Below are 25,095 nucleotides of genomic sequence, written 5' to 3'. Positions count from 1 at the left end.
TGCGCGTTGAAACTGAAAAGCTATTAAGAGCCCTGGCTTATTGGTTTAGGAAATAAAATTCCCTATACCGACCAGAATAGAATGTCAGCCGGAGAGCCTAACACATTCGTAACCTGGGTCTGAGAGGAGCGTCGGCCACCATAGTTCAGATGTTGTACTGTCCTTCTATATGACACCAACGGTTGTACTATCGAGTCGACTGGTTCAACAGCTGCTCGAAAACTGTCGCCTTAACCTCAACCAGTCCGTTTGCGACATGACCAGCCACCGCAAACTGATGAAGAAGACGTGTCACATATTTGTGACGCCAGACCCGGGTAAGTTAAACAGGTGTTATAGAGACTTTGCAGCCACCAGAATTGGCAAATGGATGTATGCTGATGCTTGTGCAAACTAACGTATGACAAGAACCCCAATCAAGTTAAAGGTAGGCGTTGGACTTGGAAACTCACTATAGTCGCCAAATCTCCAGACATCACTTACCACATCCTCAGAGCATTGGACGGATTCTTTCTAATAAGCTGTGAAAATTGGGAGGCTACAAGTAAGCTAGATACTCCCATGAGATGTGATACAGTGAAAAGGGAATTGAAAGTGGTAATTTCATGCCCTCTCACCTCACACACGCCAACCGTCTTGCCAACTGAAGTGCAAAGGCGGGCAACGATGTGGGACATCATCACTCACGGGGTAAAGGTGGAACTCGTCAATTGGAGAAGGCGGATATTTGAAGTGGCAGTGTGTACCACAGCAGTGCTGGGTGCTGCCACGATTGGCTGGTCCTCGAGGTCGCAGGACGCTGCACACACGCCGGCCCATCACGGCCGTAGTTACGTCTAGTTTGGACACCGCCGCAGCAAAGCACCACGCAATGAGATGCATTCAACACCAGTTCCTCCTCTCGGCTCTCCTTGTACGTTTCCTTGTTCACTGCCCTTCCCCCCATCCCCCCTCCTTTTCCCATTTATCTCCAACCCCATTAGACCAACTCCTTTACTGCATCACGAAATCACCCCAGAGGGTAAAAGTTTCATTTGCTACTTCTATCTACTTCGGGGGCTAATTTTGCATTTATGAATCTCATTACTTTTCCACAGGTAGAAGAAAATAGCTATAGTGCGTTAGTAATTGCCTTTCCCACATATTTCACTACAATTTGTTGGTGTAAGGAGTCAGAGAGCTAGTTAACAAGTTTAAAAAGATAATCAAGTTCATGTTTAGGAGGCCACTTCCGAAAACTATGGACAGTTTTTGTTTTTAGACTTAATGCATTTTCATGTCTATAAGAGTGCATGCGAATTTTAAACGAAAATTAACCGGATTTTCCCTTGCCATGAACACTATTAAGGAATGCTTACTTTGGAATGGCTGCCATGCAATTTATTTTAAGTCTTTTTTGTTGTTAATGTGGAATCCTTCACGTTAGACAACACCACGAGCCTTTGTCATGCGATAGAAGTGTACATTCTACCCACTGTCATTGTGCTTAAGCCCTATGGAATTGATATTGTTGGGCTTCGCGTCTCAGTCCACTACGAGGGCTTAAAGAGGAACGCTTACTAAAAGTTCAAAGTCGAGTATCTAATGCAAGGACGTGCATTTTTCGGCCTACACTTGTTGAAAAAGGGCATGTACTTTCTAAGGCTGAAACCAAAGGTCACACAATATTGTCGAATTCCATAAAGAACATGGTGAAGTGGTTCCCAATGCGTGGTTGATTAGCTAAGGCGGAGAAGTAATTGCCTCTTGATTTATGTGTCTGGAACACCGATAGCAGAGGCATTCATTGTAAAGTGAGCACGTGGTTTCAGTCTGGAGATGAACTGATGCTTTTGCAGTGCAAGCTCTACAGTTTGGTAGCAGTGGATGCTTCTTTTAAGACTGGACTAAAATAAACGTCTTCTGGTAGCTTCGTGCCCTGATTAGTACAAGTGAGGCGGTCATTACCCAAGAATGCCATTTGTTTGGGGCGAATCGTTTGGTATGGATCCAAAGCGCATGGCGTATGCTTGGCATAATTCTTCAACTGGCATTCCACAAGGAAATGGGAAACCCCTGTCTACCGGGGCACGTTTATTTTGGTGAAAGTGAAAGTGAATGGGAGAACTATTCAATGGCCTACAGTCGAAGAAGAAGAGTCGTCATTTGCGTTGATAGGGCAAACTTAGGAGTGCAAAAATTACTGTATTTTAACATAAACGATTAGAAAAGATGAAGTTATGTGGTCTTTCAGGTGAATATGTCGCAGCTCTGCGTACTTCTTTCTTTAAAGTCATCTACAGACTACCAGTCCAGTGATGGGATCCACTCGCCAATCATTTTTTCCGGAGACATAGCGGCATGATGGCTTGTGTAGAAACCACTTCTAAGTGATCAACTGTTCACCCAAATACCCACAGAAGTCTAGATTGTCCTTCTAAAAGATAAAATGGGTTCGTTTTTTTCATCTTTCGAAGTGAAAGGGTGCCACGCCAAGGGTTCCTCCCTAAACGGGTGGTAGCCACAGGCAACTTTTTTTGTCGAAGAGTACCATCGGCTTCGTAACATGTTTCCTTCCATTTGAAAAAACTGGATTTAATTTTTATTTACTAAATACAGGGTAGTGAGCTGCCTTACTTCTTATTGTAGGCTTTTACGGTCGTTCAGGTAAGGCTCTTTGACCTTAAATTCACCCCAACTTTGGAATGCCTTCTTTCTTGCTAAAGAATTGTCTAGTTGTATTTGATTTTTCTCTTCAAGTACTGTATATGCTGGTCTAGTTGGCTTGTATTTCAGGCATGAATCCTAGCAACTGGAAATTTAGCAATTTTACCTCTTAATGCTTGATTCAAATGAGGAATGAAGTTTTTTTTCACTACTTTAGTCCCGATATACTTCCGATGAATATGCCTCCTCGTTCAATTCAGGTGTGTTTTCTATTCATTCTCTCACCTACTTTGATACCAAAACAGACTGATGTGATCAGTTTTTGCCAACAGCAAGCATTCACCAACACCAGCGACCTAGAAGGCTGACGGATATAAATCTGGAGGTTCAAGACCTGCCCAAAGTTGCATCAAAGTATTCAGCGTTAGCACCTTCAGACTTAGTAGCAATAAGGTTCCATACATTGGTAATGCAATAAATATTTGTGATTGTTGTTATTGAAGCCATAAAATACTTCCAACAAGTGCATCAAAAGGTACAAGTTGTCACGGGGACAGTTCCTACGATACCCAATAAACAGGCACTTAGTCTTCTTAATTTGCTTTGATCTTGTCAGATTTTGGCTATAACCTCATATTTCAAACGAGTCCCTATCTCTATCCAAGCCTTTGTCGTCGAGACTCGTTATTCCACTGCCTACTGCCTCAAAGAATCACTGCCTTAAAAAAGCATCGTCGAAGGAAACGCCATAGCTTTTGGAATTAATTTTTATTCATCTGAATTGACCGAAACAACGCTTTTTGAGTTTTCAGAAGATGAGGACACGTGTGCGGACGTCAAATGCACTGTGGGAGAGTACTGCAAGGAGGGGAAGTGTCACTGCTACGACTTCTGTCCCTCTGACTGGTTGATTCATCAGAGCAAGGTGAGCGAACACTTCGTTATGCCTTCTTCGAAATCATGGATTTCATCCCGCCAAATGTGTCCATGGATTCAACCTCACTTACAGCTGCAGTGCTTTAGACTGATCCCTCAATCATTTTAGTTGGCGGTGGACGAGATTGCAGTGGGGAATACCGTAGAGATGGAAATGCCAAAATCTTCCGCACTATTGACTGAAAGACTTTATTTCTGAAATAACCCGTATCAAAGTGTAGGCGGATTAGATAAACCTGACGTCTAGTCTCCATTTCAACACATCACCCGCCTTCGACTGACACCTCCAGCTGACGCTTTACCTTCTGAAAAATCAAGCTTTTGATAGCTAAAAACACCACCTGTCTAAATTCGAGGGTAAATGTTGTCTTTTTATCCATATTTTGGTCAAATTTCGGCAAATTTGTGAGCTGCACTTCAAACGAGGATTCGACTGAATTTGATGGAACTTCTTATACATGTGGATAGATCGACATTTTGAAGGAGCACCCACTGGTGCTCTATTCGTCTCTTAAATGGTCCGTGAACTTGACTAAGACCTCCTCTGGTTAGGGATTCAAAGGGGGGGTGATGATTTTAACAGAAGAAGGTAAATTAGCAGTATGGTCGGATAAATTTTTTGGCCTAGAAAATAACTTCAATTTTTTAGGCAACTTTACCTTCACGAGACACTTTACCAAAGTTGTTGTAGCACTCAGAGACTTCTCTGAAGACGAAAGGAGACGTAATGATCGGCAGAATATGTATTATTGGCGTACAGGAAGACTTAGTGGGGGATACTGGCATAGATTGGAGGCCGGGCCAATGGCCCTCTACTAAAACCAAGGGTTAAACAGACAACCAACGTATTACAGTACCAGGCTTGAAAAGCATAATAGGCGTATTACATAACCCCTCTCCTCTCTTGAATGCCGTTCCCGGTGCTCCCCTTGGTCAACCTCTTACGACAGCCATCGCAACGTAATTAGTGTTGTAAGGAAACAAACCAACCAACCGCGCCAGTCATCGAATTTGCGTTCAACTGATCTGGTCGTTCTTGGCAATTTTACTGCATATGAAGTTTCGTCCTCTATGGGAACTGTATTGGGAGAAAGGAGAATGGGTTGGCCATCATGCGCGTCCATCGTTAGTCATCCATTCCTTCTTGCCACTTTTTCTTATTTCAGTGCTGCTCAGCCATATTTTTCTCGGCTCAATCCAGCTAGCAGAGGCGTGAAGAAGGTATCACGTGTTCACATAAGTGACATTTTCATACAGGAACGGTATACAGCTCCTCAACAAACTTTTCTAGAAGGTTCAAGGCTGGTGTCGCCTCAGTTGTTAATAGCTCTCCTTCAGACCACGGGACTGGGGTGAACGCTGGAGGTGGTCATTTTCAACGCCTTTGTTAGGGGTCGTCACGTATCCTCCCATTTGCAGCAAACGCCTTTCTTTCGCTCCGTCAGGATTGATCATCCACCAGTAGAAATCAGGATAGGTGCCCTTTGAGATCGGGTTTGCTTTCCACTACCATCAAAGCAGCGCCTCGAGACTGCATTACCGACGTATAGGAGGGCTTAGGGAAAGGAAGGGGGCTACCAGCATAGCTTGGAAGCCAGGCCTTCTGATAAAGGTACAATAGCAAAGTTAAACAGACAACCAACGTATTGCATCGCCTTCATGAAGTACCAAGTGCTTGCAGCGCATGCTTTTTAAAATCCCCTAGACTCGAAATGGCAACCAAGATGTTTGAAATGTAGTCAAGGAAAAAAGAAAGTTCTTCACTGCAAATACAGAACTTCTGGAATGGCATTCATATTACTTTTTATTAAGTAGGTGCATGATTGAAATATGAGCGGTAAGCGTCGTTACCCAATACGTAAAGCCATCTCTCCTTAGCTTATCCGAAGTCTTCTTTAGTAACTCAAATAATAATCTCTGTCAACAGTTTTAGTGACAGAGATTGCTTATTATTTGAGAGGATGTGTACTGACATGAGTAAGGGTGATGAGGAGGAACCAAAAGCGGTGCTTTTTAAGTGAATGAATGACCATACTGGTGTGGCTTGCAGATCTGTGTGGACGGCTACACGTACAGCCACACGTGTGACCTCTACCGCAACATCTGCTACTGCCGCGAGGGCGATCCGCGTTGTGGCGACGAGCGCTACTTCAACGGCCACCGAGCGGACAGCGACTCCATTATCCGCTACTTTGCCGAATGCCAAGGTAAGTTTTTTTCGCTCTGCCACTCCTTCCCACAGCTTCCTCCTTCTTGAACTTCTTCACGCCTATCTTTATGCTGCAGAGCTTACCACCAAGTGCAACTGGGCCGTGCAGCGACGCTACTTTAGGTACCAATTCATTTTGTGGCTCCAACAGCTTCTGCGCTCAAGGGTAAGTGAGAAGGTGGCACGCTTACCTTGTGTCTTTTTTGCCATCGCAAATAATATGATTTGTAAAAGTAAACAAGCTTCGAGACTGGTTTTAAATGGTTTCCATGTAGTGTTGTAATACAACTACGCTCAACGGTAGGATTCTATCATTTGAAATGCAACGAAGTCGACTTATCAAGTTAAATTTGAATTCAAGACACTTTGCATTAATTTGTTCTTGCAGTCAATTCTGTGACTACATTTCGTCAGCAAAGAGCTGGACTTTTGACCTTTAAGGTGCAAAATTCTGTAGGAATGTTAAATTTTGAACTGTTGGGATTCCGATCCATTTCAGCTTATAACTCGGGAGCTAAGTAGATTGAATTTGATTGTGGAAGGAGATTATGAGGGTGAAGGACTCTTCACACACAATTCACCACAACACCGCTAATTAGGGCCTACATCAGGTCATAACATGTTTTGGGCATCCCCGGTTAAATAAGGCAGTTTTCGGTTCTTCAATCATGACCACGTTGCACCTGGGTAGTTTATACCGAATTCCGTGTGCGCAGAGGGTCGCTATTCCGCCCTTCTCGTGTACAAACACCTCTAGTACCTAAATATTGCCAGTTTTCTTCCACTTTATGGCGAGACACTTTATGGTTTATTGGTGACCACCTAAATTATCATCGTAAATTTGGCTTGTTTTGCAATGAGCCCGTAAATGGTATTTTGTGTGAACGAAAATTGAATGACCTACAGTGCTGTTGTTTTTGTTCGTCGTATACTCTTTCACGAGATTGAATGCGCGTGGTGACTTGGAGCCACCGTGGCAAAGTTGCCACGCGTACAAAGTGAACGCCAAAAGTGTGTGGACTGTGCAACTTTTTTGAAAATATTTGCACAATTGCTAACATTTCCAAGTAACGGTTAATTCTGACCGCTTTAGCAGGCAGACCTCTCCAATGCCGAATGAGTTCTTCCGGCCAATTTTTACTGCTTCATCTAATTTCTCCATAAGCTAGCATTAGTTTAGGTGATGGGTACTAGTGTAGCGTCCCGGGACTCCATGAAGACGAAAGAAGACACAATACTCGGGCAGTATATATATATTCAGCACAGAGAAGGTGTCTGGGCTATTGGCATGGCCCAAAAGGCCAGCCCACCCAGCGAGGTACAAGGGGGCTAATTCGAAGTACAAAAAGTGGCGCCTCACCAGAACCGAGGGATAAACCACTATTGTATTACACTAGTACTTCATAAAATTGTCTCTTAGAGGATGTGCGGTGTCTTGTTTGACTACCACAAATAGCAGCAATTTTCTCCTGCAATTAGTTCCATAAAAGGCAAAGCTATTTTTAAAACAGTTGTCTCCCATTATGATGCGCTTCTTTAGAATGTTGATTCAATCTTTCAAGCAAGTTTTATAGGCGTGTTTGGTAAGCTTCCTCGGAAGTAGCGTAGGGGTGCCTGCAGAGTACCGGGAACGATTCATCTAGCATCCGCGTCTGCAAGTTGTAGATTGTAGTGAAATTGCATTGTGGGACGATGCGGACATTACCGGGCTGAAGGTGAAACGGATTCTAGGAAACCAATTTGCTTTTAGGCTTTTCAGCAAAAAAGGATCCATTTATTGGTCACGGTTGTTACTTTATCGTTCAACTGCTAGCTCTCTCATGACGCGGTGCTAAACCGAGCGCCTCCATTCCCGACCCCTTGCAACACCAAACCTGTTTGCACTGTTAAATTTGGATTTGAAGTTTAAAAATGGAAGTAAACAGTGATCACTTGCAGAGCTATGACCACGAAGATAAATTTCGGTAGAGCGGGAGGAGTTCATACACACTTTTTCATGCGATCTTACCTCCGGAGCAGGTTTTAAACTATTAATGACAACTTCAAAGGTATAATTCAATTCGATATATCTGACAAAGTTCTTATTTTAGCTGCCCACGTATCAGCTAGTTTTTTTTCAGACCATCATCGTGAGATAGTATTAGAAATAAAAATAAGATGGTGAGTTTCGAGAGGAGAGGGAGAAATATAGATTAGGTAGCTCTTAGTTATCGTTTCCTGTTGGACAGAGCTACGGTACAGATCCGCGCAACGTGCTTCTACGTCCACGATCGGAGCACGACTGGCTGGCGCTGGACAGCCTCCTGGCCAAGCACATCGGTCGCAATGGCGAGAACGCTGGACCACTTCTCAGCTTTGTCTTCTGCGAACTCGATGTCGATAAGAATGGGTAGGTTAGACGAAACCTTTTTCCCTCCTGCCACCTCTGCTCCTCCTTCTCCTTCTCAAGTCTCTTGCTGCGGCCCATTATTGTGTGTCCAACAGCACAATTTAAGCTCTGCACTGAAACGCAAAACCAAATCTCAATTTTTACCTCTCATGGTAGAATGATTGAGGAGAGGGAGTTGGCAATGCTGACACAGGTCGCTCTGCCGACACTGGCGTGTCTGGAGATCTTCCTCGGGAATTGCATCAGCGGTCGAACAATTAGTCGCGATACTTGGTTCAACTGCTTCGAGATTGATTCGCGTGAGCTCCAGCTTTGCTACTTTCAATAACGACTCGCCGGAACTCGTCTGTGAAGCCCACCTTAGTGCGATTATTTTGATATAATTTCGCTATCCTTCTTGAATGCACCATCGTTTTCGTTTGCATTTAATGACATTTCGGTTAGAATATGAAGAATTTGAAGTTATTTTGCACTACATAGGTACATAACCTTCACATGCTGCGACGATAAGTCGTCCACTGTTCCCGAAGCCTTAATAATGACCAGATCTTGGATATGTAGCATCTACAGAATGCAATCTTGCTACGAGACGTTAAAAGGTCTTTAAACGTAGCGAATTTATTGTCGACTGAGTAATTACTGTGTGAAAATGAAAGTCACCGCCCAGTATCTCATTACAGGTGATACGATGTTGTGCTCCAACTTTGTTTAACAGATCCACTGGATGCGTGCACAGCCTCTCCTTTTCTGATCCCTAAGACTTTTTCTCGATGTATGTCTCCTCTCCCTCTCTCCATTCACCTTTCTCGCTGGCTCTCCTTCCTTACTCCTTACTCATTCATCTATAGTCTCCCGTGGCTTCATAATAAATGAATAAATGAGAAATGACACTTTTTGCCCACTGTCACCTTTTGTCTAATTCTTTTTGGTGCAGAGGGTTAGTATTTTCAGAAATGGAAGCCTTGGTGATGGGGGCATATTTAAGTGTCAAATTTATTAAAGGGTATCCTTCGATTTTGTAAAAGAAATAATGGGGTCATTGTTGAATGAAATTGTACTTGCACTTATAAGTAATGAAAGTGGAGGCAATATTTTTTCCGAGCGTTTTGCGACCGCCATCAAGGCATCTTAGAAATACAATCAGGAGAATACCAACATCAATCCATGAAAGTGTGTCCAGTGAATGGAAACGAGATTCACCAACGGTCAAGAGGAAAAGGAAGGCAGAACTATCATTCTGTTAGCTCAAACCTTCTTCTCTGTATGCTGTTTCGATGTCAGCAAGTGGTACTTTCACTGCTAAGAAATGTAGACTAGAGTTAGAGAACGTATAATAAGGCATTAAAATATGATTAAAGGTACGATTAGATGGGAGCGTGATGGTCTGAATGGCACTTTTGAATGCGCGAATCAGTAAAAGGTATGTCCCAGAATTTGATTTTAGTCAATAAACAATTTATACAGGTTACTGGCTGGGGTGTTGGAAGCCTTCTGGAATACCACATCACAAGGTTGTGCTACTGGCTTCCAGAAACTTCGTAACTCAACATGCTTACTTAAATGAGTTAAGTAGCATTAAATTCTGTATAATTAGCCTTTTATAATGCTACAAGAATTGCCAAAACCCACGATATAATAAGTTTTTACGTGATCGTACACGTTAAACCTTTTTCGTTGTGATTAGCAATAAATCACCAGGTTTTTTTAAACCTATAGTTATTCTTAGGCCGCGTCAACTTGAAAAGACAGAGCAAACACGAAAAGGAATAGGTGCGCTGCTTCAAAGTTTTTCGCTTCCATGACCGGGTTGAGTTGGCATTTTTATTGATGAAATAAAACGATCATTTCGGTTTCCTTTAAAACATGGAGCATTTCCGCTTATGTTGTGATTTGTTACTACATATGGCTAAATTTGCTAGCACCTTATAGATTGGTGACTTGTTTTTCAAGCAAAACACAGTCCACGGGGGACAGATAAATAGGAATTTGTTTTCCAAAATAAAAACATGGTAACTTCTGCAATCTAGTACGATCCTACGAAATCGAATTTGAATTATTTTTGAATCTCACAATCTGTAGAAAAGAATGATTTAAGAGTGTTCAAAAACTATTTTAAATTGCCAGTAGTTACATGTGTCATGGAAATTCTACACTTTTAAGTTAAACAGTACCGTAGTGGGGTAAGAAATAATTGATGGTATTTAAAATGGTGCTTCTGTGCTTCCCTCTTCTTAACTATTCGTTTTCTATGGGATCAAGCTGAGTGCAATATCTTTGTCCCTCTTTGCCCATTTTCTCTTGTCTGACTCCTCTCCATGTCCAAACCCTAAACGAAGTGCGCAAAAGTGATGGGCAGCAGTCCTGCCACCTTTGATGCAGTCCCTCTCCACTCCGATGGAGGATTTTTCCAGGCCAAATAAACCTCTCTCATGGGCCGTTTTCAGTTGCATGTGCAAATATGTCAGCATATCGGGCGGCGACTCTGAGAAATGCTTTTTTTGGAACAGATCAAAGAAAATTATTCAGGACCAAATTGACAATGCGGGCAACAGAACAAAGGGGAGCAGGCACGACATGCTGAGTGAACGCTTCCTGGTTCTTCTCACTCTCCCCCTCTGTCCTCTTTTCTTTACATTCTTGTGAGGGGATAGAGAGTGTATCCTTTTATTCATTTTCTCTCTCCTTTAACTTTGGAGTTAAAGGGAGAGAGAGAGAGAGTTGAAGCAGCTATCGCTAGGCGGTATCGGCGCGTCCCGCCCTACTGTATCACCTTCCGACAAAAGAGGAAGAAGAAGAAGAAGAAATCTGTTTTATTATCTATCTTTACTTCCATGCAGACGTAGCGCTCTTTTTATTAATGGAATAGAAAAAGCTGAGATACTGATGAATCCTATTATTTGACAGAATTTATTCAGCTACCAGTGAATGGCGGTTGAGGTAACAAGACATCTGTGAAATCTGCAATCATCAAATATACGGCAGAAATTAAAGAAAATACTTGACAAGAGGCAAGACAAATTGATTTGAATTTGCTCTAGTTATACCAGGTTTTTCTTCATATGAGGTGTGTTTAAAAAATTTGCGGGCATTGGCAGTATTGGGGAGGAAAAAGGGTGTCAAGTGCCCTGCCACTACCACCGTCACCTTGACAGCAGCACTTTATGAGCGATAAATTTCTGTTCCCATAAGCAAGCTAACAGCTTTTAGATGAGCTTTTTGAATAGACGGAAGAAGAAAAAACGACAAACACCACCGATTGTATGCTGTGAGAAAGAAAGGAATCAGCCTAATTGAATGCCTCTCCGGCGCTCCGCCCTTTCCCCTCCTTGGAAAAAGGCGACTCTGCTTGAGCATAGCACGGTGATTTTATCACCGGCTGTTCACATTTAGGTTAAAAAATAAGTCTCCAATAGACTCCATTATCTAGGTAAGAAAAAGAGGGAAGTTAAAACCGTATTTTCTTGTTGTTACACCATTTATCACGACATCGTAAATCGGATATCGCAAAGGTGTAATGAAGACTGGAGTGTCGTATTTGTACCTCCTTGATTTGTTCATAGGCAGAAATGATTTAAAACTATCCTATCTTGGTTCTTGCTCGATTTCTAACCTGTCCGTCATGTTATTTTAAGGCCGTACGCCGCTCATTAACCGAATTGTGATTAATAATAGTCAAAATTTCACTCTGACATTGAAAAATTGCACCCATTGTGTCAAAGACTGTTTCATGGGACTAGCGAAACGTGTAAATCAAATGCGAGGATTGATGATTCAGTTGTTTGAAGTGACTTGCACCCTTTACATATGATAAACGCCCTTGATGTGGGATGGCCGTCCACCCGACCGATGGACCGAACGACCGCCTCTCGGTTTTTGCCCCATCAAAGCATGAATCAACCCCATCCAACCCATTCCGCCTTTGTGCAAAAGCCTCGCGGACTAGGCAGTGTCGTGACGCGGATATACCCTCATCACCGCCGCCCTGCCGACGTCGCCGCCTTTATGAAATCCCGCCTCCACCACTTCGGCATTACGCATGCACGCAGTCGTGTTGGGCTTGTCACACGTCGTGCTTGTGGGCGCGGTGGTTGATTATCTTTTTACAGACAAATTATGCACGTTTTTGCACGGCTCTGATAAGCTTGAGTGGATTAGGCTATCCATTCCTCGCAGAGCTCTCTTTCATGCCCAGTTACCAACACTCATGAAATGGAGGTGGCGGTAGAAGTGTAACCGCGTTTTGTGCATGAAAGGTTGTGGCGTCATTTGGTTTCAGGGACTAAAATGGGCTTTCATATGATTTGTGAATCACACCAATCCGCATCCCACAAAGCGTTTTAGACCGCACTGCGGTTAAGGCCACAACTGATTAAGTACCTAACATCCACTCCCTTTGGATATCCCATTTGATCAAATCGCCTTACGGACGTCCATATTTCTTTCTAACATCCTACAAGGATCCACTTATGAATATTAATAGCAATTCTTTTAGTTCCTAAGCGCCGTCGCTAAGGCGGTGGATGCTTGCAAAGGACCCTATCCCTGTGTCGTGCACAAAAAAGCCAGTCTCTTTCTATTTGCCATGCCGCAGACACTTAGCTCAAAAGTGCCACCGCACGCAAAGCAATGAGGGAAAATGTTTGCGAATTCGCCTTTGTGTACAAAGAAACGTCCCCATCGTCACAGTTAAGGGGGGTAGTCTGTGAAAGTCCCCTACGAAACACAGGCCCCGACTAGGCTAAAGGCGCTGAGTATGATCAAGAGGGAGAAAAAAAGAGGATTTTGAACCGAAGAAGGAGAATATATATATCTAGATATTTATTCTGTAATAAACGAATTGTGCGGGAGGAGTATGGAAGGAAGCGTTGCGGCAATGTAGCTATGATTTGTCAGTCCAAGCGGACAATCGGCTATTAAGTCGGAGCTGGATAGGTCTGCAGTCAGAGTGGAAGCGTCACGTGATTATAGGCCCCAACAACGCTTACATCTAGTTGCCAATCCTTTGATTGAATAAAACTAGGAAAGAGATTCGATGGTAGGTAGGAAATAATGCCCAATCCGCACTTAACTGAGTATCAGCGCCTACTATCAGCAGATTTTCAATTGATTTCAGTGAGAATATCCCATTGCAAATTCAAAACGAGGGCAACTGGAACTGTGCTTGAGACTGGAGCCAAAATGCAGCGATTAACGCTGCGAGAGCTAAGCCCTCCTGGATCGGTCAGTGACTCGCATATCCAGGGCAGTTTTACTCTCCCTTCCACGGGGGCAACATTTCACTGCTTACGTGTATTAGCAGCCCGCGGAGGTGCCTCTGCCTGCCAGCAAAAGATGCACGACCGAGGCAGTGAATGACTGGTAGCGTCATGAAACTTTAAAGTGGTGCTTTAAAATTGGGGTGGTCAAAAAGTAAAGAAGAAAGGGCACATCAAAAGAGAGGAGGAAAGTGGTGAGGCGCAGCTCACTCTCCGCTCTACCCTCTCATGTTTCCACTCTGCATTGTTAAAGCGCAGTAGATAATCACGTCGAGGTGTATATACAAGTCTGTATTTGGAAGAGTTATAAAGAAAAGATGGAGTGAGGTGGGGTCCCATCAAAATGATTTATGAAGATTGAAGTATTGCACCTGTCCTTCGTAATCTTGTACTCTTAGAGGCAATTAAAAGTCGGGCATGACCAAGCCTATCTCAGGTATCACCTCTGGATTGCGGTGGCATGCAAAGGAGAAGAATAACATTGGTAGGGTTAAAGGGTGACTGATGACCCTAGGGCTGCGATCAAACGGCATCCAATGCCAAATGTGCCCTATAAATAAGTACAAAGCAGAGCCGACGCCAACCATGCAATGGGTGTGGAATTTTTTAAGATCTGGATAAGGTGCCTTAATAATACAACACAACAATTGTTCATCTAACTCCGCCACTATGTCTCCATCACCGGCTTGGCCTCTGGGCCATGCCAGTAGCCTCCACAACCTCTCCTATATGTCAACGCTAAGTATTCTTTCCTCTTCAGGGCAGTCTCGGGGCGCAACATTAACTTATTACCTCATTCGTTCACTTATCTATCAACCTGGTCATCTGTTTAATCTTTTATTGATGCATTCAATCTTTTATTGCTTCTAGAAATGATAAAATACTGCATGTTTTTCTTTCTTCCCAAGTATTTCCACTAGCCGTGCCAAATAGGCGCTTTCAAGGCACTTTTTACTGCAAACACTCGTTTGAACCTATTAATGAAAGTAAAGACGAGGGAGCGGCCATCGTTTCCGTTCAGGTACCTTCTTCTGAGTAGAATAGTCAAAAGGCTTGTAAAAGCATGATTAAATTTCAGTGGTAATAACAACATCTGCTGTTTAAAAAACGCCAAAAGTGTTTATGTGTTGAAACCGGACACCCACCGAAGGCTGTGAACGGGCTTGAGTGTCTATTTAGTGAGTGTATTTAAATGCAAACTGCAGTGGACTTAAACCCCTTTGCCCTTCTCCTGACCTTTAACGGGAATTGTTGTAAACTAGCCAAGTCTTAATTTTTAAACGCAAGTAGGTGGGTTGATGTAATAGTAGGGCTTTGTGTATGTTACGTTACAACGTGTAAGTTGTCACGCCAAAGGCGTTGTAAAATGTTGGTTGTTTGTTTAACTGCCGGTTTTTGAAACGGGCCACTCAGGGGCTCCGTCTCTGTACCTTGCCGGGCGATCTGGCACTCAGGCAGTGCTAGTAGCCCCACGCCCTATAGTACGTTGATAACACATATTCTGGACAAGTACCAGGTCTTCCCTCGTCTCCAGAGGGGTCTCCAGGTGCTACACCATGCACGCAGTGGGACGGTGGGATGCTACAGAATGATACTTTGATTCGTCCGTCTTAAAGCCAGATACAAGCATATGTTTTTAAACAGTGGACCCCAAGAACAGGTGAAGACGGGAGGGCAGCGACCGCCGATGGTGCAGGACTTTAGCAATTGCATGCTGACGATGAGGTGACGCTATATTACCACAGCCCGTGAGACAAATAACAGCCGAGCATACCATTAATTATTTTGAAAATGAAGAATATTTCTAATCCTGAAATGTTAGCAGTCCGAGTAATTTACTGGAAAAGCGCGTCTTAAAAGTTAGCAATGCCAGACTACTGCATCTCCTTGGCCCTTTAAAGGTTAAAATGTATTGCATAATGGTATGAAAATTTTGAAATGGTGCTTGGGTTGCAGCTCAACTTGACATAATATTTGGGGCGGAATATGTACTGTCGACGTGGGGAAGGGACTGCAGGGACTACTGGCATGGCCTGGAAGCCAACCCATCCCGCGAAGTTACAATGTCCGAACACTTAAGTGGCCCGCTTACCAAAGCCGAGAGCCAAATATGCAATCAACGTATTATAAAATATCATTTTTTTGGTTTTTCAAAAGCGTGTAATAAAACTGTTTGCAAAAACCAGTGAAGAGCCAGTTTTTATAATTGCTATTGTGATGGCTTAGGGCCGATGCATCCATCCTTCTCGTGTCCAAATTTTTTAAGTCTTGCCTTTTTACTACACATGCGAAAAGCAACTCCTTTTACTGCGTCATTCCGACTCACCCGACATCAATCACAAGGATTTGTGACAATTAAAGGCTACTGCAATTTGTGATTGCCGCCTTCATACGGAGGTCAAAAGTAGAAATAAGTTGCCCTCTTCACAGCCCAATGATAGAACATGCAACGGAGGATCCTGCTTAGGATGATGTCTGCCTAATTAAAGGCAACATTTGTCGAAGTCTCGCCCACACTGAGAAATATGAAGAAAATTGCAAAGACTCCTAGACTAAAGTCGAGCTAACCAATTATTTGCACCATCATTATCCTACACAAAGAAACATTCTTATGTTAGCATGATAGAATGAAATCACAACCCCCCGGGACATCCCTTAAGACAAGAGGAGACATAATACTCAAGCAGAATTTGTATTGTCGATGCAAAGAGGGGCTGAGAGGCTACTGGCCTAGCAGAAGTAACAATTTCGGAGCCCTAGGTGCCCCGAAACTAAAACGAGGCGTTACTTACACAATTAAAGTATTACTTAAATAAATGTCATTTGTTATCGGTCTGCTCACACTCTCTACTGGTTCCATGAGCCCTGCCGCCATCGGGATAGTTGAGGTTGAAACATCGGAAATGTTGGATGTTCGGGATGTGAAGAAAGCAACACTTTTTAGCTGTCGAGCAGCACTGAGATAATTAAAACATGCCCTGTGAGTTGTGGTGGTGGTCGGTTTTCCTCCGAGGTCATGGTATCAAATGTGTTGAAGCAAGAGTACGTTACACCTTTTGGAGGGCTTTACGTCAAGCCTCAGCGACAGGACAAAATCTACAAAGTCACATACCCAACCCCTGATACTGCGCTTAGCTGTTTTGACAACAAAATCCAGCGAAAAAAACTGTTTAACTGGTCAGTAGGAAGTCAAAAGGTAAAGCTGATCATCTAATTCTATTGAGATACTCAAACGTAGTGTAAATTGTCTTTGACTAGGCGATAGGACAAATAAAAAGGAGGGTACAATTTGTGTCAATCTCGAGTTGAAGGATGTCACTCCTTTTTATGTTTAGTGGTTTTGGCATACTCACACACAGGAACTCAAAAGCACCGAAATTGAGGTGACGTACATCTTCAAAAGTCCGCCTTCTCCGCCTCCTCATCCGCCATGGTGCTGTTGTTGTTGCCATCGCCTTTGTAATAAGCTGCCGGCGAGCGCACGCACGCACGACTGCCTCCTTCGGTGGGAGAGATCAAAGGCACCTCTGCATCATCGGACCATGAAAATGGCTTGTGTGGGTGTTAATGTAGCCTACATTACACTACAATGCGCCTAAGTAACTGCTCTACAAACTCACATACCCATAATTTATGGAAAGCGCACTAACCTAATAGCATGGCAGTGGGCATAATTAAGAAATATGGCCCAAAGGAGCACCCGAATCAAAAGTCTCCCTCCCCCCCCCTGCTATTTGTGGTTTATGGTTAAATCCAGTCACTTTGAAGTCTCCTTTAGACTGCAGTCCTCGCCACTGATTTACCGCCAATACTTTTTTGCCTCCCATGTTTTATCCAAACCTCCACCAAAGCGCAGTGTTTTTTGGGCCAGAAGCGTACCATTTCCCCACGCCCATACATTTCCCACCCCACGCACACACACTCCAAGGCGGGGTTCGGTAAACACGAACCACAGCGACGTTAATTGAAGCAGTCGGCGGCACATATTTTGTACATTCAGGTACACACTAGCCTTCCTCGCTCTCTTCTGCCGTGATTTTATGTAAGCGGACAGAGGACTAGTTAGATAGCCCTTGTGTCATCCCCCTGTTTTTATTACAAGGGCAATAAAAAAGGCAGTAATCCGCTAATTTTTCATCTGAATTGCACAGTTGATAGAATAGCCTTATTTAGAGTAAATTTTTACGTTGAATCTAGTTTCACAATCCTTTTGGCAAAGTTTTATACTCCACCCCACTCATATACGGTTGCCCAAGTTTATTTATCCGCGGCTTCTTTCCCAGCGAGATGCTCTCTGACTGAATGCTGCCTTGATTAAAAGAGACGTGTCCGGGTTTGGGGCTCACTACGCCTAATTCGCACGTGCAAAGAAGTGCCTCCCATCGCAGTAACTTAACTCAACGCCTTGCCAATCGGTCCCATCAAAGTGAGGACTTGGGCACACCCACACACGCGGACGAGCAGGGGGTCGGCGATTCTCAGAGGCAGTGGAAAGCGCATTAAAACTGGCATACATTCACCCTCGCTATCTACTGGTGGTGTAAAACACCCAACAACTGCATTTATTCATTTTCTTCACTTTATGGTTATGTGTGCTTGTATTGCAACCATTCGACGCACAAGGAGACTGTCCGGATTCGTAAAAGGCGTTGCATAGGGGACGTGGGCTGGGCTAAGCTACTTGGGCCTCAGCAGTAGATAGTCGAGGAGGAGGCGAGATAGTGGCAGCTTAATTGCACCTTACTTCCCTACCAGCAAAACCATCCGGATTCGAGTATGCGAAGTGAAGGTGGCACCCTCTTTCCATCCACTCTACATTCTGCGAGGTCAGTACAATAAGTATTTCCCAGTCAGAATGACACTCCTTGTCATCCCTTCTGTTGAAGGCTAAAATTCATGCCAACTCATGCAATATTTCTGCCTAATGATAAAGATTACTTTGGTATAGGTCTCACCTGACCCAGCTAGCCACCTTTGTTGCCTGTATTCAGGTAAGATCACATTGAGAGGTAAACATTCCAGCCACTCAATATTAAAATGCAAGGTAAATACTGTACAGGATAAATAATGTATTAAAAGATAACAATTTACATAAGTTGAGTAATTTACGCAAGAATGTGTCTCTTAGCATGCTATTTAACCCGCTGGTAGCCGATGTCACATATACGTGACGCGTGCCCTTCACCAGTTTATAGTGGCTTTTGGTAGCATCAACCCATAACTCAAGCAAACTGCCTAAATTTAAACGCACTAGGCAGATTAAAGATCTTTTACTGACATTAATTATTACAATTTTTGGTTTTTCAAGAGCATTACTTTGATGTTCAATTTTCCTCCTCGGTCCTGGTGTCGGACGTACTAGCTTAATTAATTTCAGTCTTGCTTTTCCATTTGGAAAAGACCGCTACAAGGCCAACCTAACTGGCCAATTGTGGAGAACGCGAGTTTCCCCGAAACGGGAAACAGGAAGTTCATCGGCTTCAAAGTGGCTGAAATTTGGGCTAACATGAAAGCATCGCAGACCCACCCTTCATATGGCATGTTATTTTATTGTCATAAGCATGAATTTTACCACACCAAATTCATTCATGTTTAGTTTTACGGGGGGAGGAGTTGACAATTTCCTTCTTTGTGGTGGGAAACCAGGTCACGGAACCTTACCAAATTCATTTTTGTTCGGTTAAATCAACTGCACGTTATCTTATCCATGTCTGATACTGTATCCGATTGTAAAGTATCCGCTACAGCAACTCCTTTTTGGCCGTGAAGCGGTGGCGACAGCATCGGAGGCGGCGGCGGCGGCGGCGGTGGGGGGGGGGGGGGCAACATGAGTTTGAGTGCTCCCCCTAGGTGGTTAGCTTTGTTTTAATGCTCTGGTAGCAGATTTTTTTCTACATGTGCGCATTGAAGTTTGTTGCCACCACGGCCTAACGACTAGCATTGCAATTGTTGTGTGTGTGTACGGGTGCGGTATCTTCAAAAGGAAGACTTTCGAAGATAAGAGGGTAATCAACGGGGAAAAGGCGGGGGATAAACATATGTAATAAAGCAGTTTGATTTCCTAATGACCCATTATTACACCCTTTCCTTTGTGATGGATTTAAGACCTCCAGTCAATCATGCGAAACGTCCCAGTAGACCGCCCAAAAGGTTCATCAACAAAGACCCACGTGCTGCACCTTCTATCACTGAGCCTAGAACCTGCTCCTGCCAATAACTGTAGGACGTGTCTGTTTCCAGTCCAGTAAAGCTCACTGGCAGTCAGATGCTGCGGTAATGCGACTCTACGCAGTATTCGTTTACATGCCTTACACAAGTCGATGTGACCACTATTGTGGATTTTTTTTACTTCTTCTGGAAGACTTTTGAGGTGCTATTGTTGCCACTGGAAGACGACGATCTATTTCAGCTCAAACTTATGTATATTTTTCCAGTGAACAGTCATAGCTTATTATTTTTCGGAATACAATTAAGTATCCATTATTTATTTGGGGTTCTGGCCAGCTGGTAGAGTGGTAGACGAGGCATCCCGTGTTCACCTCATTGACACCATCGTAGAGTTATCATATACAGCCCCGTAACGAGAGTTTCAAGGTATTCCACGAGTGGTGCCACTTCCATCCTCAAGAGCTTTCCTGGCGAACACTGGACTGGAGTAGTTACCGAAGGTAGACATCATTTACAACCCTTCTGTTAGGAGTAGTCACAGATTCTCCCAAAGGTAGCATATGGGTTTCTTCCGCCCCACTAAGGTTTACCACCCAACGGTAAAAGTCGGAATAGTTGGCTTTTAAGATCGAATTTCGCTTTCCTGTGCCACAAATTTAGCACGAAAAAAACGGCATAATACTGAGATAAAAAACCTACTTTTAATCTATAGAAGAGCTGAGAGGCCAATGGCACGGCCCGGACGCCATGCCACCTTGGAGAGGTGCAATGGCGGAGGCCTCAGTTACCCATTACCAAAACTGAGAGTTAAACAAACAAGTAAAGTCTTGCATAATAAACTGATTTAAGCCCCAGAACCAAATATTAACTCAATCACATCTTTGGGGTTCATCCGCCTGTTTGCAGGACTCCACTTCGAGCACATGCCAAGACCATGTCAGGTCTGAAAGACGGCTCTACGTACATGAGAGCGATGTGTAATCAGGCAAGACAGTAGGCTTGCAACAGAGAGAAGACATTTGGCACTCACTTAAGGTGGTCCCCGTCTCTTTTACTTTGCCTTCACTGAAGTTTTGCCAACAGGAGCACTTTCGCCGTGTGAAGTTAATTGTGTGATGTCCGCACGGCTCGAATGCGGTTGTCTGCCATAAGGAGCTTTATTGTGCAGACAATGTCTCATGTTCTAGTCGCAATGACAGATGGTCTAGGAGCCCCGTCACATGCGCCCTAGCATGTCCATATTTGGCCCATAGAATGGTTACAGGACTTTAAGCTAAATATATGCCGTGTCTAACTTATTCTTGAAGATGCCATTAGGCATATCAGTTCAGAAGCAGCGCTGTTACAGGTCCACAAAAGGCCTGGAAGGCTGGTAGCCTAACTGACATGGGTGGAGTACCATGCCACCAGCAGGGTAGCCCCTGAGAGGAAGAATTACAGGGTATGTACAGTTAATACGCTCGCTTTCAGAGACCCAGAGAAAATTTAGTCGCAGGAAACCCATCACTCCTAATTTGCTTTTTTACCCCACGAAAATTTTCTTTTAAATAAATATGCCAAATATTTGCTGTGTGCTGGCTCGGGCATGGAAGCCGGAGCGTCACATATTTGTGACAGTGGTAGTCAATGTGTTAAACACGTGCTTGAGGTAAATATCGCCTCACAGATGGAGGTTAGCAAAAATTAAAAAAATCTGCCCATGAAGAACAACTAGACATAATGAACATAGTCTTGGTAACGGCTCTAAATAAATTTTGGTGGTATGGGGCTAAGTAGACCATTTCAGGATACGGTCGATCATGTTTTAGGCTAAATCCCATTCATTCCTTTTTGGCGAATGTCTAGGGAGGAGTGTGGAGGTAGAGGAGAATAAACCGATTACTGAAGACCTGTTACCTCTCCGAGACCGCTAAATCAGATGAGTCAGTGCCATCCAAGTAGCTGATTTAAAAGCTGATATGGTCTTAGACACCATAGGCCCTCAGCAGAAAACAAATATTTCTTAAAGAAAAAATAAAGAATACTCAATTGTATTTGCCAAGAGGTATCAGTGACGATTCAGGTGCACGCAAATTCGATGACTAGTAAGGCAGGTTCGTAAGAGTTTCTCCTTACAGCCTCGACTACGTTGTGATGGCCGAAGCAAGAGGTTAACCAAGCGGGTCGCGGGGTCGACGATTAAAAGGAGAGAGGGGTGCCATGAAATACTTTAATGGCTTGTTTAACCATCGGTTTTGGTAACAAGTCACTTGGGTCTCCGCCATTGTGCCTTCACCGGGCGAACTGATCTGGGAGCGGTGCCAATAGCCCCTAAGCCCTTCTGTAGGTAGGCCATACATATTCTGCCAAAAAACTTCAGGGAAGTCACTCGATCCAAATTACTTGTAGCTTGTAAGAGTAAGGCAAAAAATGTCATACAGTAATTTAAAAGTAGTCATAAATTGCATTAAGTAAATCCTTTTTGTGGCGTAAGATTGTCAGTTCACTTTCTCCTTTGGTCTGTTAGTAGTGTGGAAATGCCACAAGTGTTTGCTGGCTAACAGATCAAGTTTTGGCTTTGCAAAATGCGGCCATTTCCTTTTGCCACTATCTGTCAGGTCGGCGAGAGATAGCGAGTCGGACAAGACGGCCAAAAATTACAAACGGTGCGGCGGATATTTTTGAGACACAAGGCCACCGTCTAGACACATGATTACACACAATGTCGGTGCGTTTGGCAAACAAAGTCCAAGTCTTAAATCCGTCCTATTTTAAGTGGTTAAATTGCGAGACTCAGCTAAGTGCTTGGTAAATTTTATCCTTATCCGACTACCTAAAATGGTGGTGCGACCATAAAGTGGAACCTCGAAAAATGGTTTTCCTAGGATTTGCAGCATGCCGACATATTGGCCAAACTTCAAGTCAACAAATTTACAAACTCCAACATAGCTCCTCTGTGCGGTCAGAGCTTAGACATATTCGGAGCTTACTCCGACCTTGTGGTGGTTTGTTTACCTCATAAGGTGAATGTCCAAGTCTCCAGCAGCACGGGCGGAAGCGCTTGTACATTCTGATGGGAGCACATTATTCTGGGAATGGAAATTGCCTTATAGAATCACCTGGGATGTCTTATGGTGTTTGTTGTTGTCATACGGGTGTTGATGATGATCCCAAAGCTGCTTTCTCAGACGCTGAAAATGCCATGCCAAATGGTGGAGTCAACGGCCTGTCCGTAAATCTGCGGCTTGTTCGGTGCGAAAGTGGCTTTGATATCTTATTCTCACCTTCACCAAGGCGCATCCTTGGCACAGTCGTCCCACGCTCACCGCCATAAAAACAAACACTGTGGTTGCTGAAGGGCTGTGCTGCCTTTAGACATCGTAATGCGGTAAAATTTACCCCACCTCGGCGTGGCACCGCCTTTCCCCCTGCCACGAGCCCTCGGCCTTCAGATTCGGCTGAAGGTGTCTCAACACTTTCCTTTATGAGTATGTATTTATCCATCGAAAATCCCGCATAACGAAAAATAACGAGATGAAGTAATTTGTCATGTGGATAGTATGACGCCGCCACATCAACAGGAGTAACAGAAACAACAACCATGAAAAGTTCGTCCAGACGTACACAACTACAAGGAACAGATTGAGAGGGAGATTTGTAAGCAAATGTCGGAAATATTCGCATGAACGGCCATAATTTATGCCGCGAAGAGAACTTTGACCTATTTGTGACCCCAGACCCAGGTATGCAAATCAGGTAAATGCGTTTATAAATGCTGATGAACTGTCGAAGGTTGATTGGGGTTGAGTGAGAGCTTAATGGTGCTTACCTCTCTCGTCCTCTGAAGTGGGCTGTTGGCGGTGATGGGTCGGGCATTTATCACCTGGTTCCCTTTAACTCTTTCATTTCCGCACTCGGTGCGAAATGTAAAATGGTAGCGAGGAGAGCGAGAAAGAGGGTGGGAGAGGTAGTGGTAGAGGAGGACGTAACTGCGTGTGACATAAAATCACACACACACACACAGGCAGACGTCTGGTGTTACGATTTATGTTTCTGCGTAGGATCGCACTGCAGTTACTGGACGCTGTGGAAAAAAACACCAGAAAAATCGGCCTCTCAAAGTTTGCCAGGTAGTCGGTGGGAGCCAAAAAGGGTTTGAGATTCCCTTTTAAAGGTTGGAAATGTCCTACTTCGTTGGCTCAAGGTTATCCAAGAAAGAGAATTATCTACAACCTCTATAATACATTAATTGTTTGTTTAACACCTGGTTTTGGCAGAGGACCACTTAGGCGCCCTACGATTGTACCTTCATCGGGTGGGCTGGCATCCTGGTCATGCCAATGGTCCCAAGCCTTGTAGTACGTCGACAACATAGATCCTGCCCGAGTATTGTGCTTTCTTTCGTCTTAGGGTAAGTCTTGAGGCGCTGCAACCTCAATTATGCATTTAAGGGACTCAACCAAATTGGTAATTTTATTTCTGCATACATTAACTCACATTTTGTGATCCACTGAGAATGGTACTAATACCCTATTTCCACATGTTTGGGATGCCTGCGATACCAGTTATTAGTGTCATACAAATTAACTTTCTTGCGTATTAATGCCATTCCAATAACCCTTCCAGGGGCGGTTTATAGCTCCCTTTTACAGCTCAACCACATCAACACGGCGCAGAAGGACGGCATTCCTAAACATTAAGGCCTGTCTAGGAGACGGAGGAGGGAGGTCTGTGTAATGCTTTGGGTAGTCATTACGCTGAATAAATAACGTTGCAGTACCAGCAGCAGTAGCCCTAATCCCGCCTGGCGGGCTTGCTGATAGGGCTGGATTTTAAAATGCGACCGTGAATCCCTTCGATTTGACGCAGTACAATTAGGGAGTGATTGATACCTCCAAATAGTCTAAACGCCGATTAAGACTAAGATGAATGCACAGCCGCGCACGGCGATTACGTCCCACTTAACGCAACGGAGCTGGTACGGATGCAAACCAAAGACCGCTCACCGGCTGCCGCGCCCGCTTTACAGTTAAAAGAGCATTCACCGTTGCAGTAACTGCCGAGCAGGCGAGCGGGAGATCAGGCGGGCTGAGGGCAGACATCACATACGCATGTTTTTTTTAGGCGGGTGAACGAATGAACGCACGCACAGGTGCGTGAGAGATCAGAGAGCAGGACAGAGTAAAAAAAACAGCCAGGGAGACGCTTCTCTGAACTGCACCACCGAAGGGCTTCAAAGAGAAATTGGAGTGAATTAATTCACCCACATTGGCGCTTTTGGGCGTATATGCGTGAGGGGTATGGAATATCTCGTATTTGTGCGCACCATAGGGAGATCCATAAAACAACCTCCAGACGGTTTTGTTTGGGCTTATGCGTGATTTATTATCGCTATATTCCCGAGTCTCGTCTTATCTATTGTTTGAATCGTCTACCCTTCATGAATAAAAGAGCAGATTAGTTAGTTAAATTATTTTGTAGCTCAATCACCGCACTCACCAGTGTTACAAAAT

The 25,095-nt window shown here is 43.9% G+C and overlaps 2 protein-coding genes across 2 annotated transcripts; one reads left to right on the top strand and one right to left on the bottom strand. All coding sequences in view use genetic code 11, as the record gives it.

Moving 5' to 3' along the window:
• Positions 1–169: 169 nt before the first annotated feature.
• On the top strand, positions 170–8,508 carry EGR_02770 (SPARC protein; the record flags this gene model as incomplete). Its single annotated transcript, XM_024492019.1, has 8 exons — positions 170–317; positions 717–913; positions 2,864–2,906; positions 3,459–3,571; positions 5,633–5,789; positions 5,869–5,957; positions 8,020–8,180; positions 8,337–8,508. 8 exons carry the CDS (start codon positions 170–172, stop codon positions 8,506–8,508), a joined length of 1,080 nt encoding a protein of 359 aa, XP_024353513.1.
• An 8,323-nt stretch (positions 8,509–16,831) lies between these two features.
• Positions 16,832–24,684, bottom strand: EGR_02769 (hypothetical protein; the record flags this gene model as incomplete). The annotated part of the gene is made up of 3 exons (XM_024492018.1): positions 16,832–16,962; positions 22,867–23,210; positions 24,575–24,684. The coding sequence occupies 3 exons, from the start codon at positions 24,682–24,684 to the stop codon at positions 16,832–16,834; spliced, it is 585 nt and encodes a 194-aa protein (XP_024353512.1).
• Positions 24,685–25,095: the final 411 nt, after the last annotated feature.

Source organism: Echinococcus granulosus, assembly GCF_000524195.1.
Source record: "Echinococcus granulosus chromosome Unknown EG_S00013, whole genome shotgun sequence".
NCBI classification, from domain to species: domain Eukaryota; kingdom Metazoa; phylum Platyhelminthes; class Cestoda; order Cyclophyllidea; family Taeniidae; genus Echinococcus; species Echinococcus granulosus.
This window is presented reverse-complemented; position numbering and strand designations above follow the sequence as displayed.